The sequence below is a fragment of the Phaenicophaeus curvirostris genome, chromosome 5 (assembly GCF_032191515.1).
Source record: "Phaenicophaeus curvirostris isolate KB17595 chromosome 5, BPBGC_Pcur_1.0, whole genome shotgun sequence".
Lineage (NCBI taxonomy): Eukaryota > Metazoa > Chordata > Aves > Cuculiformes > Cuculidae > Phaenicophaeus > Phaenicophaeus curvirostris.
The window spans coordinates 13,887,051-13,908,714 of record NC_091396.1 but is presented as its reverse complement, the minus strand read 5'-3'; the positions used below and the strand labels follow the sequence as shown (position 1 = coordinate 13,908,714).

The window sequence follows — 21,664 nt, the reverse complement described above, 5'->3', positions numbered from 1 at the left end:
AGGTGGGCAGCTGATGAAAGCTACCTACCTTTGCTTTATTAATAAGATACCTTGGGTCCTAAGTGCTTATGCCTTATGTATGTATAAGTGCCTGTCTTTAAAGTAAATGAGACCAGTTTTTTGAGAACTGTTCCCAAAGCCTTAGAGCCTACTAAACTGGGAGAATTTACATAATTCCTGGCAGTTACCTGAGTGATGCAATGGAATGAGAAAGACATTGCTGGGCTGCTGTGTGCTGCCTCTCCAAAGTGCAATATAAATGCTTTTCTTTTAAAATTTCAGTGTTCATCAGTGATTTCTTTAAGGACAAACCAACAACCCTCCCAATCCCCATCCCCATGCTCTCTAAGCATTTTCCAGCTGTTTCAACTGGTCGTGGATTAGCAAAAGTCCACCACACTGTTCATTTTCTTTAGTAGGTCTTGAATTGTTCCATCAGCCCGAGAATCTTGGGATTGGTAATCTCAGCAAAAATCTAGTAATATCTGTGAAATACGATTTCTGCTTAGTTATGATGTACAGGAGAGGCTCTCGGAATATCCTATTAGGAAGGGTTTTTTTTCCTCAGGCTATACTCCAAGAACATGAACTGTAGTAATTCATGTTTTGCTTATGTTCAGTTCTGGATACAGCAGGACAAGAAGAGTTTGGAGCCATGCGTGAACAGTACATGAGGACAGGAGAGGGCTTTCTGCTTGTTTTCTCAGTCACTGATAGAGGAAGGTAAGCCTGATATTAAGTTATTAAAACAATTTATAGTTAATCTTAAATTGCTGCTTATCCTTTAGTGATATTACTTTGAACAGAAGCATTAAGTATACATTGACTCTGCATGGATGAAAACCCATTTTACACAAATCAGTTACTGAAAGGATTGTCTCTTGCAGTTGTTCTTCTATGTATGCTTTCAACTATTCAGGCAGTTTATTACAGTCTAGAATACTAGTTTTCTGGAGTTAACAGAAATTTAAATTAAGGGCAACCTGCTATGGTGTCCTGTCTGTTCTTGGAAATACCCCCTTGCCGTGTGCTTGTCAGTGTCAAGTGGCTGGCTCTGGGTTGCTGAACAGGTGAATCCAGTTCAAGGTATCTCTCTGCATTCTTTTGCTGGCAGTGTTCTCTCTCCTTACTGCCATGAATTGACTGGAACCTGCAAAACTGGCTGCAAAGCAGAGATGCAACATGTCTTTTTAGAAGCTCATGGAGCTTGATCGGGTTGCTTGTGTTCTTTGCAAGAGTAGGAAACTGCCATATGTATAGAGGCAATTAATATTTCGGCTGTGATCTTCCTCCGTTGAACTTACCAGATGTGTAGTCATAAAGAAGTGCTCAGGGATCCTTCCGCTTCTTTTGAGTTCCAGCAGAAGAACAATAAAATGACAAAAAAAATTGGTTGCCCCCACCCTTACTTATTAGAGTCTCAATTGAATCTGTTACTTCTGATCTTGTTAACAACTCTACTTGAGAGAGCTGGGGTTGTTTAGCCTGGAGAAGAGGAGGCTGAGGGGAGACCTCATTGCTCTCTACAACTACCTGAAAGGACGTTGTAGAGAGGAGGGTGGTGGCCTCTTCTCCCAAGTGACAGGGGACAGGACAAGAGGGAATGGCCTCAAGCTCCGCCAGGGGAGGTTTAGGCTAGACGTTAGGAAAAAATTCTTTACAGAAAGGGTCATTGGGCACTGGAACAGGCTGCCCAGGGAGGTGGTTGAGTCACCTTCCCTGGAGGTGTTTAAGGCACGGGTGGATGAGGTGCTGAGGGATATGGTTTAGTGTTTGATGGGAACGGTTGGACTCGATGATCCGGTGGGTCTCTTCCAACCTGGTTATTCTGTGATTCTGTGATAAAGAGAGCCAAGATAGATATTCTATGATCCAAGAGAAATATGCTTCTCACATTTAAGAATGCTGTTAAGTGTATAAATTCACCTTGCTGTGCTGTCTAGAAGAGACTATTGCACTTCTCTTGGAAATCTGGGCCTGTAGATTTAAGACATACTGAGCACTTGTGTAAATGTAAATATTTTTGTTAGAGGACTACTAATTTTAAGTTGTCGTGAACTCCTTGGTTTGTCTAAAAATCTTAAGGTTGTGTTTGTCCTTCTGGCTAAGGGTCTGCCTTGATCTTTAAGCAGGTCTTGACACGCTAAATCTGCATATTGATTTCCTTTCTGCAGTCCTTCAAAAGACTTAAGCAGGGTTTTTCATTTTTGTTCTGACAACTGCTACACTGAAGACTTAGCTTGCCTGTCAGTGAAGCATCTGCTAGTGGTGTCTGTCCTGCTTGTGTGGTGGAAAGCAATTCTGAAGCAAGAGGAAATCTAGATGTCTTAGTCGATAACTTTAAACTCTTCCTTCAGTTGCTACAGATTTCAGAGTATTAAAAGAGCGTATTTAAATGGAGGTTTAACTACACTTAGTGGTACACCTTCCTTCTAATTCACCTTTATTTTCATGATTGTTTTATATGGGTGAGGTGGATTGGCATTGGCATGCCCAACTACGTAATTTATTTTGAATGCAACTTTCTTACTGATGATTATCTTGCTTTTAAATTTGATTTTGCAAATCTAAGTGTAAATGGGTTCAGACCATACACCTGGACTTAAATACAGTGCTTGGGAAGTCTGTGCTCCAACAGATATGTGATTGTCTGCTGTGCTTGGGCTTCTTATGGAGTAGTGTAGCTTGAACAGTGTTTACTTGATTTCCTGCCTCCCCCTCCCCCCAATTATCCTGTTTAATAAACGGCCCTTGGAGAAGCTCTCCTTCCCTTAAGACCTGCTGCAGTATTTTTTACTGCTTGAACGGCATCAGTACCTGATACAACTTAGTTGGTAACCGGAGAGCTTTCTGGTCATTTAGCCATGCCTTTTTTCCTCTTCTTCAAGAAACAGTTTTTCAGCTTTGATAGCTTTCCCTGAAATTTCTGGAAGTAGCTGTCGAGGTTGCCAGCTGCAGTATTGATCACCAGGGTCTCTACAGTGTAGGTCAAATAATCTAGCCAGAGTCCAAAGCCAACATTTGTAGAATGGACTGTGGTTCTCAGCAACAGTTGGCATCCAAGTCCCTCTAGATCAAGACACAGTAAGTGTTCTGCTTACACTGCAGCCCCACCTGAGTCCAGTGCATAGCATGCTGCTGACTTGAGGATTTTTGTAGTTTGAGTGTTGAATGATTTTCTGACTGGTCATGCTGTGACAGTGGACTCTTTGACAGAATGCCTGCAGCTGTCTGCTTGTGTGGTGTAGCAGGGCAGGTCTGAATAGGTGACTCATACTTTCTGAACTTCTGCAGAACCTAATCTATGTATTAGTACACTGACACTCATTTTTTTCTTCTACAGTTTTGAAGAAATCTATAAGTTTCAGCGACAGATTCTTAGAGTGAAAGATCGTGATGAGTTTCCTATGATTCTAGTTGGTAACAAAGCTGATCTGGACCACCAAAGACAGGTAATTAATTCATTAATTAGTGCTCACTTTCTTCTAGAAACTTCACACTTTTCCTCTCTAAAATAGAATGAGAACAAGAAACAAGTGGAAAAACAAATAAATCGTACCATACTAGCTAATTCCAGTGCAAGAAATGCAACTACACTCAGTTTCTGTACTTGAAGAATCTGAGAAGCATGATGGCATTCCACATAGAGCACATCTTCTGTCTGACTCGGTGAGGTTATGTTGAGACCAAATCTATTCACGTACGAAGTTGAGAGCTTTCTGTCATGACTTGATTACTCAGGCATGAACATGTCTCATTCCTCCTTTCTGTTACTCACCATACTGGGCTGTGCCAAGCAGAGTGCATTCCAGCACTAGCTGTACTGATCCTGAGACTTCAGTGCTGTTGCTTTTACCGTTCACTGCTGCTGTGTCTAAATGAGTAGCCATTCACTTTTTTCTATTTGGCCACTCTTCTGTATAACTGACTTAAACTTTAAAAGGTGCAAGTATTGCAACACAATTACTGTCATATTTATGCACCTTAAGGTTTTGAAACTAGTAGGTTTCAACCTCGCATCTAGATCTGAGCTTAAAATTTTTTCACAAACCAAACTGATTTGTGCTGAAATGAAAATAATCTCACTACATTGTTAGGAAAGGAACGGGAGTCAAACTTTTATTAAGCAACTTAGTTCAGAAGTATAGTAGCTTCTCCATAGAAAGTATGGTGACTCTTAAAACTTGGTAGCAAACATATGTTTGATTTTTATCTGAGAGTAAATTAAATATCAGTAAAATTGATGTAATAATTATAAGAGTTTCCACAAGGAGAAAACAACTTTAAACAATGAGTCGTTCTGAGATTTATGTACCAAGGCATGACTTAGTTTCTGTCTGCAAGTGTTTATGTGGATTTTGTGCTTTGCCTAATAAAGTCTTCTATCTGTCAAAAAACAATGACTGGAAGAAGAAAAAAAATAAATTTAGCTGAAAAAAGTAGCGTTAACATTTGGTGGGTTAATATGTTGTTGTTGAATTAATTTGTTGAATATTACATAAACTCAGTACAAAAAAGTTCCTGTTGAGTATACTCCCTTGATTGTCACAGCCTCTTTGCCCAGAATGTGAATTGAATGTTAATGACAAAATTAAAACCTGTGCTGAAAGGTGATGTCTTAAAAGAAGTTTTCACAGAAGTAGCTTCATGTACTCACATGTGCGTAAAACCGCCAGCCTTTCCTGGAGACAGAAGTGAAATTCGCTCATCAGTGACTGTCATGCCCCCATCAAAATTCCTGAATTTAACTTTCCAGCTCCTGGAATATAATATACTTTATCTCATGTACAAATACTGGCCTGGAAACCATGTAGTTGAAACTGAACTGTTCTGCAAGCTGTAATTTCTGGAAGACAAGCATCTGTATGCTTTGGGAGGATAATATCATGGTTGTAAACCCCAGTTCTCAGAGGATACCTGTAATTGTAGTTGGTAATCTTGTAGATCCATTTCTAGAAACAGTTATGTTCTCTCTCTTCCACCCTCCTAGTGTTATTACACTGCATCTATTTCTCCCTTTACGGAAGAAGTGCCTGTCACCTGTTCTGCTAATACCCCTGTACCTGATTCCTAGCTGCTTTTTCAGATGATGGGCTGGTACACAGTCAAGCTCAAAGCAGCTGTTTTCAAATTGCTTAACTTCACAGTTTTGCTCCTTATATCTGAACACAAATAAAAACATATGTCCCAAAATGCTACTTTTGCTTTTTATGGTTATCTTAATTGCCCTAATTGATTTGCTCAATGAGTGTAACTTCTGGTGCTGCTGCTCACATGATTTATGTGCAGGTTGGTGGATTTATGACTCCTGTCATTAACTGGGGCTTAGGCAGCTGTAGCTGAAATAGCACTTCTAGGTTTGCTGAAACAGCCAGTGAGGAGTTCTTAACTCTTCCTTGCCCCATCCCTATCACATGTTGTGTTTAAATTGGCCTTAAGTTAGTCTGAAGGAATGATTTGAGGATGCTGATGTAATTGATTCCCCAGAAGGGAGAGGCTCCCTTCCCTCTTGACTTAGCATTCCTGCTTTTTGCTTTGTGAGTTGAATCATCTCTCTAGACAGGGAGAAAAACATATGAGGTGGAATGGCTGAGACCTGTGTGAGTTAAATCAGCTTGCAGAAAGATTGAGAGGCAGCACTCAAAACATGGGAAGGGGTGGTACTGTGGCTTGGAGCAGAGGAAGGAGGAGTTGGGGTTGGGGGAAGAAAGTGAGACCTCGCCTTTTGGCAGCAGCAAGCAGATGTTATCAGCTGCATCTTAAACACAGCCAGTTTCTGCTTCATCACTGAGGTTGTTTCTGCTCCATCATGTGAACACTTGATGCAGGCATCCATTCAGTGAACTGGACCAGCTGGTTGATCTGGATGGAAGCTAGTCCTGCAATCACGTCTCCCCAAGTAGGGGAAAACTTCAGCCTAACAAGCAAGCTTATCCTGCTCTGGTTCGATATTTGCTGCACAGGCAGTTGTAATGGGGGGTCTGGTGGAGTACTCTCTCACCTTGGTTAAGAGTACTGGGGTGAGTGGAGACGGGGGAGTGTCCCCGGACTGTAATGTGGGCAAAAGCATGAGAAATGCTAGTCCTCTGTATGTTTGCGTTTTCAGTCTGTTGGTGTGTCGAACCTCTCTTGAGTTACTCGGTAAACCTGGTCAGCCAGGCTAGGTATCACACTGCACTTCTTTTACTTGAAATAAGCTGTTTCACTCTAGTAACTAATTTAATCACAAACATGCATTTTTTTTTTCAGCTTTGGAATTGAAATACAGTTTTTAGAATTTCAGGAGAGACTTGTGCTAAATATCTGCTGCCTTTTCCTGGAAGACAGGAGACAAACCAGTGAAATAACATAGAACACAAAATACATCCAAGAGCATAAAACTAAGTTAAAGGAAGTAATTTAGTGTGTGTTTTAATCGGCAAAAGATTCTCAATAGACTTAACACACATCTTCTTGGAGCTGTAACCACACCTTTAAGCAAGTAATTGTGTCTTGTAGCTGTAGTGTTCACTGTGATACCATAAATTTGGAAGCAAATGATGTGTAACTAATAGTTCTTGGGGAATACATGATCTGGGTTGTACAGTAGCAGTACACAGACTGTAATATAGTCATGATGAGGTGTTGGGTGCATACTAAAGATGCAGTCTGAAATGCTGGTGGCTGTATTATTCTATAGGTCAACTCACAGGGAAATAGAAAGTTTGAAATAGCAGTTTATGTAACTAAATTGAGTTAAGCAGTCTGCTTGTAATTTTTCTCTCCTTTGTGGTGTGGAAGGCTAAGTCCTTAATATCCGCACATTTTTTTTCTAAGAAAAATGAGAAGACGAGCAAGCATTAGTCTCTAGAATGTCCTTGTATGATAAGGGATAGTTACCAGTGTTTCGAGGTTCCCTTATCAGTCAGAAGTTGGTGACTGTGAAATCAAAATTTAACACCATATTTCATTGCTTTTCCTTCAAAGTAAATGCTGCGTAGCAGTATTTCTCTTCAACTGATTAATTCTGTGTAACTCAGACAGCACTAGGTGTTCCTACAGTAAGAAAATTCAGTAGAGCACCGGATGTTTTAGTAATAACCACTACTGACGGAGGAGTAGACTTGTCAGTACAGGATATGTATGACTTTCTGTAGGTAACTGCTAGCTTAATAAACCAGATCAAGTCTGATCATTCCCCCCATGGCAGGGTTCCAAGGAAAATCCAGGTTGTAACAGGAAAGTGCTTGGGTTTCATTAAATGCTAGTTTTTGCTTTTGTGTCATGACTGAGCTGATACAACGACCTAGTGCTAGGAAGGTCTGTGTAACTAATACCTTTAAGGCAAAGTTTTAAGGAGAGGTCCATGTGACTTCAGTTCATGCACAGACAGATGATGGGGAAGGCTGATGATCCCCGGTAAGCAGCCTTATGCTTTGACCTTGATTGGCATCAGCATAGATCATGGCAAACAAACAGTTAGCATGTTGGTTTTGCAGACTTGCCGCTTCACAAGTGGCTTGACCTGGGATTGCTTATGCTGGAGGGTAGATGGGTACAGGGACCTGAGTTTTGGCCTTTCTCAGTTGTGAACTTCCATGAAAGTTTGACAGTAGCTTGGTGAGGTGGTGGATTTTATGGCTGTATACAGGAATGTTTTCACAGATGGATCATACCTTCAGGTCTTCCTAATTTTGAACTTTATAGATAAATACTGCATCAGATTCCTGATTGCTAGCTGAGTACAGCAAGTCAGTCTGTTTGAGTATGGTTCAGTGCTTCATAATCACAGTATGTGTGTATCAAAGTGACCTTTATATGAGAATAAGAACAAAATAAAATTAGTGGACAGAACTGCCCCTACAAGAAGGCATTATGGCAGTCCACTGAGTGTGAACTAGCAGCACTCGTGGGTGGGCTGGTGAGACAGGATGAGAGATGCGCTCTTCAGGAGTGGTAGAGCTCTGTGGAAATGGGCAATGTTTCTGTGCAGGGGTGACCACAAAGAGGTAGAAAAGGATTCCGCTCAAACTTGAGGAAGCACTTAACTTACCCGCTGATGCAAGTGCAGCGTGACCTATAGTCTGATTAAGTATCCAGGCAAAATAACAATTCAGTGTTAGGTTGGAGAACCTTGTAGAATTTCTTTAGGTGGACGAAAGTACAGCAACTTAAGAAATGAATGTGTATCTAACAGTTCTTACATACTGTAGTGAATAGGGAGGGCCGTGTGAGCGATGTTCACAGGATTCTTATGTAGGTACTCAAATGGAAACTGTTTTGTTAAGAAGATGGTTACTGAGGGAGTTTTGGAATAGGCCTTAGGGAGTTAAGGAATAAACTTTTCCAGGTTTTACTTGGTCACTTACATATTCTATAGTGATGTTTAATTTGAGAAACACTTACTAAATGTCTAAACAGCATGAATGAATGATATCCAAAACCAAAAGTACAGTGTCTTAAACCAAAGAATAAGCATTGTTATTCCCACTTGTATTTAGCCTTAAGCTTAATAAAACTAAGAGATCTTCACTGCAGAACCTTCACACACAGGTGTACACGCACAGCTACTACTGGAAAATCTGTGGTTCTCTACTGTATTTTATGTTGACAGAAGTATCCTTTGAGGTTTAACAAGGCCAAATGCACTCAGGTCCCGCATTCAGGGCACAACAACCCTGTGCAGTGCTACGGACTAGGGGAGGAGTGCCTAGAAAGCTGCCTGGAGGAGCAGGACCTGGGGGTGTTGGTTGACAGCTGACTGAACATGAGCCAGCAGTGTGCCCAGGTGGCTGAGAAAGCCAATGGCATCTTGGCTTGTATCAGAAATGGTGTGGCCAGCAGGTCCAGGGAAGTTATTCTCCCCTTGTACTTGGCATTGGTGAGACTGCACCTTGAATCCTGTGTTCAGTTCTGGGCCCCTCACCACAAGAAGGATGTTGAGGCTGTGGAGCGAGTCCATAGAAGAGCAATGAAGCTGGTGAGGGAGTTGGAGAACAAGTCTTATGAGGAGCGGCTGAGAGAGCTGGGGTTGTTTAGCCTGGAGAAGAGGAGGCTGAGGGGAGACCTTATTGATTTCTGAAAGGAGGTTGTAGAGAGGAGGGTGCTGGCCTCTTCTCCCAGCTGTCAAGGGATAGGAGAAGGGGCAATGGCCTCAAGCTCCACCAGGGGAGGTTCAGGCTGGACATCAGAAAAAAAAATTTCACGGAAGGGATCATTGAGCACTGGCAGAGGCTGCCCAGGGAGGTGGTTGAGTCATCATCCCTGGAGGTATTCACAAGACAGGTGGATGAGGCGCTCAGGGACATGATTTAATGGTTGATAGGAATGGTTGGACTCGATGATCCTGGAGGTCTTTTCTAATCTTGTGATTCTTTGAAGAAAATGGGGTTTAGTTCTTATTTTGTAGTTGATATGGTCTCCCAACATGCTTACTGAAAAGTCTGTTATGACACAGGATTGTTGTACTTGAGAAGGGAGAATAAAAAGACGTAAATTCCTTTTTTTGTCTTCAGCTATTTCTGTGTTTCTCAGTAAGTTTCCCTCAGCTATGAAAATGGAGGTGGTATGTTCTGACCTCTAATTTACAGCTTGGGCAGTGTAGATGCTTCTGTAGTGTGCCCAAAACCAAGTATTTTTTTTAAACTGACTTTGAGGTCACCAAAACTAACCCACGAAGTTTCTTGCAAATGTAAGATGAACAAAAAGAGTATTTTGGAATTAAGCAATTACAGGTCTTCTAACAAATGCAATAAGGGCTTTAATGTTGCATCTATAGTATTTTAAATGCAGAAAACTGAGGAAGTGTAGTTTAACTTTATTACAGTGTTTGACTTGTACCTCTAATGTGCTTTAGATACAATAATGTAGAAAGTAGTAACTGTGTACATCTAAAGACTGGGTTCACTTTTTCCTCAGGGCTGTACATTCCTTCTCAGTTACTTGTTTTTTATTAGATTTCAGCCTCTCACTCTCTAGGCCTGGAGTAAACTGTGCAGGATGAAGAAAATTAAAGTGGCTTAGTTTTGCAAAAACTGCCATATGCATTTTTCTAATTTATTTTTATCTGATGAGTGAGGCAGAGATGGTGTAAAAGGTTCTGGAAGCCCTGATACAAAGTTTGGGGAATTCTTCAATGTCGTCTATGTGCCAGAAAATAGCTAAAAATGTTTCTGAAAATGTAGCCTTAATAAGCTTTGGATTAAGAATATTTCAGCATCTGGGGGTGAAAGGCAGAGTGGGTTTGTTCCAGCTAGTGGATCAAAAGTTTTGATATCATTCAGTTTTGCGATGTCAGTGAAGGACTGAAGGATGCCTGTCATTCTCACTTTACGCCTAGCTGTTAAAAATGCAGCTCCAGTAGGTGATTTTCGGTTGGGCTGGGTTCTTCTTTTCCCTGGGTTCTTCTGGCTTTAGCAGATGGTAATAACACTGAAATAAATGTAGAGTTTCCATAACTGATTGTTTGAGATCAGTGGATACATCCCAAGTCACTCTAGCATAATGTGCCTGGGGACTGCTTGTAGAGCTTCATGGGCATTTACTGGGAACAGCCACTAAACTCAGCAGAAGATGTATGAGTATAATACTAGTGGGGTTGCTAAGGACAGAGCACTCAAGCATGTTGAGATGCTGTGCATAAAGGCTCTCAATCCATGTGTGTAGCTGTTAGGAAAGTATTTTGCAAGCTAAAAAGTATTTGTCTTGAGCTGTCGTGAACACTCTCAATGATGCTTTTCAGTTTCCATCTATTTCCATTTCTGTGTATCTTGTTAATCTAAGTGAATATTTGAGTCCCTCTTCAAAACTAAATTAAAAAGAAACCCTCTTTTTCTTTTTTTTTTGTTCTCACAATATTGTTCCTCTGCATGCTGGCTTAACATTGTTCTGTGAAAGCAGTGTAATCTTTGAGTCTTCTTCCACTAGTCAATGTCTTGGCAAGGTCTGTTGTACTTCCTTCTATAACTGAAAGCTACCCTTTCCTCCCCAGACATGGAAGCCCTTCCTGCTGAAGCCTCATATGCCTTGCTCTCCACAGGATGACCTTCTGTTATCTGACCTCACTGCTTTCTACTGCATCCAAAAATACACAACTCCTTCGGTTTTGCCCTGTGACTGACTTGTTCCTTCTTCCTATAACGGTCCACCAGCTTACTGCCTTCTGCTTCATTACTTTAAATTTTACACCAACTCTTCGTGATGCTGATTATTTCCTCCTCATCTCCCTTTCCTCTCTCTCAAGCAATCAAGAGGTAGACAGGGTTTCTTCAGTATCTCTGGTTAGCCCAGAGGTCCTGGAGGTGTTTTCCAACCTAGTGATTCTGTGAAGGAAAACTTGGTCTTATTATGCAGAACTGAAGTGAAGATGAGGCAGCTGCAGTGAGGGGAATTTCTTGGAGGGTCAGTCTTTGTTACAGAAAGTTTTTCTTTTAAAAAAAAGTCTTCACTGCCTTTGAAAAGTTGTATTACATGGATTTGCTTCCCAGTTGTATTTAGTGGATGGTGTAGAGCTTTTATGTGGCCAAATAAACATTACTGTTTGAGGGCAATAGATTGTTAGTATGTATATGCAGTGTCTACTGGCACAAATATGTATGCAGAAGTGTTGAACTTAATGATATATGTCTCTTACAGGTGACACAAGAGGAAGGTCAGCAGTTAGCGCGGCAACTTAAAGTAACATACATGGAAGCCTCAGCAAAAATCAGATTGAATGTAGACCAAGCTTTTCATGAACTTGTCAGAGTCATAAGGTATGATAACTTCAAAGCAGATCAGTAAGATTCCTGCATTATTGGACAGCAGATGTATTAAAATATGGTGGGAAATTGCTGATAACATTCTTCCTGCTGTTACCTGTGAACTTTGGCCAGTGCTTTCCATAATAAAATGTTCTTGTCTAGTAGGGAGAATGTTTACATGAATACAATGTGTATTTGAAAGATACTTTCTTCACCTTAATCTCTGATTTTATTGATCACCAAGTAAGCAAGCAAGCAAGCCTGATAAACTAAATCTGACCTCGGCCTTCTGTAAAGAAGTGGTGTTTCTTAAAAAAAAAAAAGCGAAGCCAACAGCATCACTAATTTAATTAGTAGTTACAGTGTCAGAAGTAAGTCTATCCTCTCTAGAAGTGTAAAAACAGTAACTTCAGATACAGTATTTATTTTTAACTGAAAATTTATTTTATTAATTTAATGTATCTGTCTCCAGGAAATTTCAAGAACAAGAGTGCCCTCCTTCACCAGAGCCAACACGGAAAGAAAAAGACAAGAAAGGCTGCCATTGTGTTATTTTCTGAGAATCCCAAGAACCAAGCTATCAACTGCCAGATTATTTTTTTTTCTTTCCATCATTTTACATCACTTCTGGTATTGGTCTAGCCTTATATGTGCATGTCCTAAAAGTGGTCACCAGAATAGCCTTAGTCCAAGAAGCTGGCAGAATAGTTCTTGAAGAAGACTCAGTCATCCTGGGGCAGACTTCAAAACAAAACACTAAGGCTGCTTCTTTAATACCACAATTCCTTCCTTCTCTCCCTAAGAGCTTGCACCTTGTGGAGTTTTATTCGCAAAGGAGATGAAACAAAACCGTGTAGGACAAGGTGTTGAAGTCATGCATAAGTTGTCTCTTGTGAATTAATTTATTTTTACTTCTGACATTTCATTAGCTATTACAAAGACCTATATTGAAGTATAGAGAATACTTTTTAAAAAGGGGTGGATTGGCTTTTTTTTGCCCTCAGTTAAATTAGACTTGAGTGTTCAGCTAGCCTTAAGAAACCTACACTGAATTTCATTGTCAGCAAAAATTTTCATCTCTCATTTATGCTGCAGTTTTATTTCAGTGGCCAAAACAGTCTACTGTATTTAAGTTATGAATCCAGAACAGCTGCAGGATGATTACTACTACTATTAGGATATGGCCAAATACCTGAGCTCATTCTGGATTGAGGCATTTCAGCTTATTAAGAAATTTCACATTATTTGTTTGGAAACAAATTGTGTCTTCCTTTGTATTTTTGGGTAAGGGTTTAAGGAAAACTAAAATTGTAGCTGTTTTTGTTTCATGTGATATAAAAATGAATTTGATCTTTCCATTGTCAGAGATGATTAAATGTTTTTGCTATATACTTTTATACATTATTTTCTTATCAAACTAGTTAACAAGTATTTTTATATGTTTGTAAGCAAATATGCTTTCACAGCATAACTTGTGTATATGTAAAGATGAGTATTTAATTCTCACAGTTCACTTTTAACTGACAAAATGTGGGATTTGCCAAACTGTGGTAAACATTACTTTTCCGATTATACCCAAGAGTGGCCGATTATGTGCCTGCCCAACACACCCATAGAGTAAAATCTAGTGTTGTGTTTTAATGAATTTCAGTATCCCTTACTAAAGACTGACCATTATGTGAATTATTAAACTGTAAGACTTTTAACTGATTGTTTAGTTAAACTGTGGATGGTTGTTTAATTTTGAGTTCTGTGGATTGTGTTTAAACAATTCAAGAGTATGTTCCCTGATATTGGAATACTGAGTGGTATTGCACAGTTGTCACCTTACTGAATGTGTCCAACAGTTCTTTGAAACTTGATTATTAAGCAAACCCTTGTATAACTTCAGGTGCTAGAATTAAAGATGATCTAACCATTATCGGGGGGTAAACACATTGCCTCTTTCTGACTCTCTTCCAAAACCTGCATTTTTTGGGGGTAGGGGGAAGAAGGCTGTGATGGGACCTGGTAAGGAGATAGATATGCATATCTACGTGATATTTCTTCAGGCTTGGAAGTAAAGAAAAGCCATTTCCAGCTTTTATCATCTATCATGATTTAAGTGATGTTTATTTTGACTTCAAGAATGTAGTTATTAGTCAAATCAATAATTCTTGTTTTTAGGCAGTGCTCACTGTCAGGTGCTCTGCCATAAATCTGTAAAGGTCTGCTGAGAAACATTGCTTAAACAAATTCCAGTTACCTTTAGAGTAATAAAGCGTTAAACCTCAGAGTAACACTAGTGCTATGCATAGCAGAGGCATTTAAGTTTACGTAATTGTGTAATACTCTTTTGAGAGAATGGATGTCTCTTCCCCCACACTGTAAACATGGTAAACTTTATAAATGAGTTAAACAAATGTGGGACCATGAGATGCTGCTATGGAAGTCTGCTCGAAGATTATTAACTGAGGCAGCACATTCCTGTGCAGATGTTTTTAAGGCTTCAGCTAGAGAGAATGTGGAGGGAAATCTTCACATAATGTCATGGCGTCTTAGAGGCTGGTTCACATATGGCACTTTAAGGAGCTGTTAACTCTTTAGACTTGAAGTAAGTATTTAGGAAAGGAGGAGTTTTTTGGCTGGTAATGGTAATCTAGGTAGTCATGAGTTCAAAACAGCTTAATGTATTTCAATGATTTGCTTTTCTAATTGTTGTACCTGAAGGTAGTTGTGAAAAATGGCACTTCTGTCCTTGGTGTGGAGCTTGCAAAATGCACTAGGACTGTGGCAGTCTTCTCAGAAGTCGTAGTCCTGATGTTATGTGCCTTGGACTGTTTATGAATTTACAGCAGCTGACAACTAGACAGACAGTTTTTTACAGCTTTACCTGGCAGAAGCAATGCTTAAAGATTTGTTGCTTATGTTTGTAGTTACCACAGCTCAAGTCATTAAATTCACACAGTTGGGGAATTTGGGGTACTTAAAATGTACCCACAAGCGACCTCCCATTCCTCCTAAAACAGCATAGAGGAGGGTCTGAATCTTTATTTCAAACCACAAAATAATACTCCTTTCTCTGGAATCTCATGCTACTGAGCTGCTACTCCACTGGATGAGAAGGAATGTCGTGCTTATAGGCAAAAGTCTTTTTGTGCAGTTGGTGAAGTCTTAAGGGTGATCCAGAATCAGGGAAGAATTACTTGCATGGAAGTTCAGTGTAGGTCCTTATGTCTGCTCTGGTTGATGCGTTTACTGTCTTTGACCTAGCAACTCTTCTGCGTCAGTACTCACGTGGTAAGTAACATATGATGTGAAGAGGAGAATTTCCAGAAGTATTCTGTCATCTCCTGTAAAATCTGTTATTTGTTGTGATGTAACCTGTTCAGGGGCAGTAAAGCCACTGATACATATAATCACAGATCTATTTTGTGCAGAAAAGAGATAAAAGGTAAGACTAGTTGCTTAGTCTCTTTCCAGCCCGTTGCATTGGGCATCTGCCTCAACTCTTGTGTCTGCAGCTGTTCAGTCTTTATGCTGCAGGTTAAAACTAACACAGCATGGTGAAACTGCGGGGCTGTGTGGTGGGTTTGTGAGGTGGATGATCTTCCTTTCAACGTGGCTTTCCTTTCATTTTTCTAATGTTCACAGTGCCTTGCAGTGTTTAGGTCACTGTGCAGTGTACCCTGGCAGTGCCTTCCCTCTTCCTGCAGGAGAAGGAAGTCTCTTCCACCACCACCTTGTTGCACTGACTGATATTGTGGCCCTGTAGAAGTACTCGGTGTCTAGACTGTCAAGCAAGAGGAGATCAGATAAATGCCCTAAGTGAGTCTGGCTCACATGGGTATATAATATATGAGTATAGGAGCATGTAATGACATAAGCTGTTGTAAAAGAGTTAATAAAGCAAAATCTATTTGGAGGGAGTTACACCCACTAATGCCAAGGAAAACTCTGACTTTATGCATGGCTTTGTGGTTAGTCATCATTGATAAAGTTCAGGTCTGGTTTCGAATAAAAATATTAGCTAAGACTTTTCTGACATCAACTTCTGTGATGATTTCACCCATGGCGTAGCTGTAGCCATCGTTGACTGGCCATGTGATTTTTCTTACAGAACTTTAATGATCATCTTCCAAATAAAAAGATTCTTGAAGTTGGTCAAATGAGCTAAGCACTGCCGTAAGTTATCTGCGCTTAATAAGGAGAAGGTTTTTGCCTGGAAAAGCTCAGGAATCTGCTAAACAGGGAATGAGTTTGTTCACTTGACTTAGGCATAGGCTTTGGTAAGTGATAACCCTCATGTTCCAAACCCATGATAAGAGAAGCACTCAAACTGAATTTAGAAAAACACTAAAGCTGAAAATGGGAGGACCTGGTGGTGTTCCCTGTGTTGCTCGGCTTCTTTGCTGCAGGGCAGCAGTATTTGCCAAAACCTGAAGACTTAAAGTTGTTAACGTGGGCTCTTGCTCAAATGGTAAATGCAGAGCTCACCACTTGGTAAACATGGCTTTTCTGCCATACTTACCTGTTTCTATTGGAAAACTCAGTTAACGCTGGCATTCTTGAAGCTGGCTTTGGGTTTTAATTGAAGGAAAACAGTAATATGTCCAAAGCCTTAATTCCTGTGTTATAAGGCCAGAAAACTTTTGAATTCAGATGTTCTTACAGAGTTCTCACCATGGGATGTTTGTTTGAAAGGACTCTGGTTTTGTTTTTAACAATTTATTGCTGTCTGAGTCACTTTCTTGATCTTTCTAGGCTTTTGGTCAGGTGGTTTGAGGACCAGTAGGAAACCAATAGGAGTGATAATGAAGGGAAGAAGGAGGAAAATATCCTTAGTACTTTCCTATGTTCTAGCCTGAATGCATGCAACAGATAGGGTTCAGAAGTGAGAATGAGTAGGACTGTCTTAGCCTTTTGCTGGGAAGATAGAGAAGCAGCAAATGTGGAAAAGGCAATGGATTAAAGTACAGGGAAAGCATAATGCCCGGAACACTGAATGCATGTTGTGCCTGCTTCCCTTTGGTGTGCTATTAAGACTTCTAATGCTGTAGTTATTTTGGAGAGTTTGAGAGACTTTTGCAGACTTAAATATGAGGAAGAAAATTTTTCGTGTCAGGGTGGTGAGGCACTGGAACAGCTTGTCCAGAGAAGCTATGGATGCCCTGTCCATGACGGTGTTGAAGGCCAGATTAGATGAGGTTTTAGGCAACCTGATGTAGTGGAAGGTGTCCCTGCCCATGGCAGGGGAGTTGGAGCTGGATGAACTTTAAGGTCCCTTCAAACACATATTATTCTATGATTAAATATAAAAAGCAGATGATGTCCTACATGCAAGCTAAATTGTATTAATGCATTAATTAGTAAAGTTCCTGAGCTAGCCAGCAAGTAGTATACAGAATTAAAGGCATCGTCTTGCTGCTGGAAAGCAAATACTAGTCTGTTCAGCTGCTTTTTAAACTGAATTCTGTGAGCTGTGATAAAATATACAGTATTTGGTACTCACTAATTTGTAGTGACATTAACACTTCATAAATTACTACATTTCTAAAAAATGCTTCTGACATAGAACTATTTTAGAGAGAGAAATTACCACAGCATAGTACAGGCACCAAAAATGCAAGTAGAGGTGTAATCATACAATTTAACTGCTTGTCTCTTTAGTCCTAGGCATGAGTAAACACATACTAGAGACAGTTCTGATTTCACTTCAATTGGACTGCTGAAGGGTGACACCATAGTACAAGTACTCCTCTGAGTACATCTCACGTTTCTTATGACAAAAAAATGAACTTGTTCCAGTGATATGAATAGTTCATATGCTTCAAAAAGTATTCTGTACAGTAGTGCTTTGAGATCTATCTGGGACCACATGTCCAGTCCACCGTGCAAACATAATAAGCTTGTCCTCACTGTAAAGAGCTGATGTGAATAGTTGAGGTGAGAACTCTCACAGAAGGATCTGCTAGGAGTAAACAGTGGATTATCTCTGTTGTGATGTTTTACAAAGCAGTGGACTTGTGTAGGGAATCCATTTCTAAGCTAGGGATGAAAGGTAGGATAAATCAGTGGTAACAGACATGTGGAGTCAAGATGCGGACATAAGGAGGGATAATAGTTGAAGAAAAGTGCTGCTTGTAGGCATGGAAAGTTCAGCCAAAGCAGCAGTGGCTCCTCAGTGCCCGCCTGCTGTGCTCCTGCAGCTGTGCCTGAAGGGTGGGTAAAGGCTCTCCTGGGGGCAGGGGGTGCTGCCACCAGCTCACTTTGGCCCCAGAACGTGTCTGCAATAAATTCTGTGCAAAATATGGGGGGGGGACACTACTGTATTGACAACCACAAGATGTCAGTGTGGGTAGGCACACACATGTAACAGGCTTTTAAGCACTGCTTTCACCAAGAACCTTGTACAGCATTCTTATTTTTACAAGCAGCATAGGAATGAATGAAAACCATAACAAAGCTGTGGGTCTATAACTAAATGTGAGGCTGTGTGTCAGTGCTATTTGAAAGTATTTTGTTCTGTGAACTCTGTAAAATCTAGATGGTCAGTAGCTGGGGAAAAAAGGATTTATAAGTAGTCGTTCTGAAGAAACTTGTGTGAAAAGCAGGAAAACATTAAATAAATGTTCGTTAATATAGTACAAATATAGGGAACAAACCAAGTAATATTTGTATATCATTAGTAACATGGACAATTTGCAATCAAATTTATGTATGAGCAGTTTGTGCTCAGCTTAATAATACACCTAAAGAAGGGTTACTGTTAGCATGAGAAAGATATAGTCCCTCTTGTCCAGGCACCAGTCCTGGCATTTCCATGAGGAGTGGGGAAGTCTCTAGAACACGGTACTGACCTTTGAAAGTGAAACAAAGTTCTGATGAATTTCTTGCTGCAACTTTTGGGGAGCATCTGCTGTGATTTTTAAGGAGTAAAAGTTAATGTATGCTCTTAATAGTAATAGAATGAAGGGGAATAGCTTTAAATTGGAGAGGGGAAGATTTAGATGAGACATTACAAAGAAATTCTTCACAATGAGGGTAGTAAGACACTGGAACAGATTGCACAGGGCCACTGTGGATACCTCTTTCCTGGAGGTGTTCAAGGCCAGGTTGCGTGGGGCCTTGAGCATCCCGGGCTGGTGGGAGGTGTCCCTGCCCACGGCAGCGGCATTGGAACTGGATGAGCTGTAAAGCCCATTCCAACCCAAACCATTCTGTGATTGTCTCTTGGAAGAATGTTGTATTCCTGAAATGCTTATCTTTTGCCTCACGATAAAAGGTATTCTGCCCTGTCTCTTTCCCTGTGAGACTATGCTGTTCTGGGTCTTGAGGTGAATAGCAATTTTTTAAAATAATCAAGTGCCTTAATGCAAGTATAGAGTGTCCCACTGGCAATATGAGTGGCTACTTCTCCTCCTTGCGCTGTTGCTGAATGGGATGAGTGATTTAGTGCTGGCAAACACAAATACCAGTGAGGTACCCAGTGCCTTCATCTCCTCAGTCTTGAGAAAGAGGGTTTCCCAGGCCCATGTGATTAGTGAAAATGTACAGCAAGGATAAGAGCCAGCAGGAGATAAGGATCAAAGCAGAGGTTACTTCAGAGAACCCAACCCATACAAATTCATAGGAGCTGCTGGGCTCCATCCAAGGTGGTGAGAGAGCTAGCGATGTTCCTGCAAGGCTGCCTGGTATGGAGAGCAGGAACATTCCTGGGACTAGAGGAAAGCAAGTGTTGCACCCATCTTGAACCAAGGCCCAGAGGGCAATGGAGGGAACTGCAGGGAGTGCAGACTTGTTTCTGTCCATGGGAAAGTCACACAGCAAGTCCTCCAGGGAACACGTGGACACTTAGAAGTGGTTGGGAATGGTCTGTGTGAATGCACCATTTACCAGGGTTGGTCACATCTGACCAGAATGATTACCTTCTGTGATAAAATGTCTGAATTTGTGGATTAAGGGAGAGCAGTGGTGTGTTCTACCTCAACTAAATGAAGCTTTCATCACTTTCTCCCACTGTATTTTTATGTCAAATTTGGGACCTTACAGTCCTGGACAACCAGATGCATAAAAACCTGTCTGGTAAGTTTGGCTCAGAGGGTAATGGGCTGGCCTGCAGGTAGGGGATAGTGACAAGAAGGTCCTATGGGGTTTTAGTTTGGCACCTGTCACATTAAACATTTTGCCAGTAACCTGAAGGACACAGCTGAGTGGCTCTTCAGTTTGGAGGTGACGCCAAGTTGAGGGAAATGGTCATTATACTTGATGGTGGAGCTGCTGTCCAGAGGGAGGCTGACAGGAAGGTGGTAACAGAAGCCTTATGGAATCTAACAAGGACAAACATAAAGCCTTGCGCCAGGGCAGGAAGACTGCCCTGCAATAAATACAGGCTGAGGACCCTCTGGCCAAACAGGACCTGGGTTCTTGGTGAGCAGCAAGCTGAATATGAGCCAACAGTGTGCTCTGTCAGCAAAGGTAGCTGGCAGTACCTTGAGCTGTACTGGCAGCAGCCTGGCCATTAGATCAAGGGAAGTGATAACAAACATCTTTCCTTTTTTCTGCACCTGTAAGACCCCACACAGAAAGCCACATCCAGTTTTGAGCCCCCTGGTACAAGAAAGATGTTGAGCAAGCCCAAAGGAGAGTAAACAAAGAGGTCTAGGGACTGGACTACTTGTCCACTGAAGGGAGGTTGGGGAAGCTGGGTTCATTTGTCCTGGAAAAGGGACAGCTTGAGCCTTCCTGTACCTGTAAGGAAGTCGCTGAGAAGACAGAGTCAGGATCTTCACAGTAGTGCATGGTGAAAGACAGCACAGAAGTTGAAATGAGAGTTTCAAACTGAGTATAAAAAACCCAACTTTTTCACTATGAAGATGGGTTGCCAAGAGGGGCTGTGCAATCTCCATCCTTGGAGGTTTTCAACACCTTACTTGTTTAATTCTGATCAACCTCACCTGACCTCACAAGTGATCCAATTTTAGCTGAAAGTTGAATAACAGACCTTCAGATGCACCTTTCAACTATGATTTTTACAGAAGATCAGCATTTGGAAAAGGTGTGCACCATTGAGCAAGAACTCTGAGAAAAGAAAAAAAAAAATCTCCCAGCTAATCTGATGACAGTAAGAATGATAATGTCTAACATATGCTCAAATCTGCTCTTGTCTGTGAGGCAAATTACTGATGAATGTAATTTTGATACTTCTGGGAAAATATTCACATCTGTATATGAATCTGATGTTCTGGAGAGGTGTCTTTGGGATAAGGGATGCTGGCTGAAGTGAATAATGCAGCTGATCTGAACTCAAACCAGAATAGCCCTAGTTGCGTATCAGGGTCTAATCTATCAAACCATTTCTACCTGGGCTGTGACAAGCACCCATCATGTGTTACCTTTGGTTCTGTATGTGTGATTGTACATCCAACCAGTGTAACTGAACCTGATCTGCAGGCTGAGCTGTCAAGGGCTTGCTCCCCTCAAATGATTGCAGATAACGGGTAGATGTACCACACTGCTCTCAGGACCGTTTCTCAGATGGGAAGTCTGCCTGGTCTCTAAAGAAAATTCTTGAGGGAACTTTTAAAAACAGAGGTTTTAGTTAAAGCAGCTTACAGCTTCAGCTGAACAGGAGAACCTGTGCCAGATCCTGCTATCAGGTTTCCACTCATGCATATCAGGAAGGAGGTAGTTGCACCAGACTGATGGCTTCCCAGGGTGTGCCAGGCTTGTATTGTGTGATGAAATTCACCAGAGACCCAGGAAGGGAAACTAGTAACTAGGAGCAGTGGCTTGTCCAACCTATGTGTTTTAGGGCAATAATCAAGTACCTTCCTTGTATTTTTTATTCTGTAAAATGCTGCATCCCTCTACAGAGAAGTCATTTGTTTATTGACAAGATGCAGCTTGTTGAGTAGGATGACAAGGAGATGAACGGTGGTGGTTGCAGTGCAAATTCAGTTTTT

The 21,664-nt window shown here is 41.0% G+C and overlaps 1 protein-coding gene across 2 annotated transcripts in view; it reads left to right on the top strand.

Moving 5' to 3' along the window:
• The window catches only part of RRAS2 (RAS related 2), a 44,211-nt gene extending 31,135 nt beyond the window's left edge, over positions 1-13,076 (top strand). For both annotated transcript variants that reach the window (XM_069857639.1, XM_069857640.1), the window contains exons 3-6: positions 621-723; positions 3,344-3,452; positions 11,614-11,732; positions 12,193-13,076. In XM_069857639.1, the coding sequence (XP_069713740.1) occupies positions 621-723; positions 3,344-3,452; positions 11,614-11,732; positions 12,193-12,280 (419 nt within the window). In that variant the 3' untranslated portion in view covers positions 12,281-13,076. The remainder of the gene's footprint in view (positions 1-620; positions 724-3,343; positions 3,453-11,613; positions 11,733-12,192) is intronic.
• Positions 13,077-21,664: the final 8,588 nt, after the last annotated feature.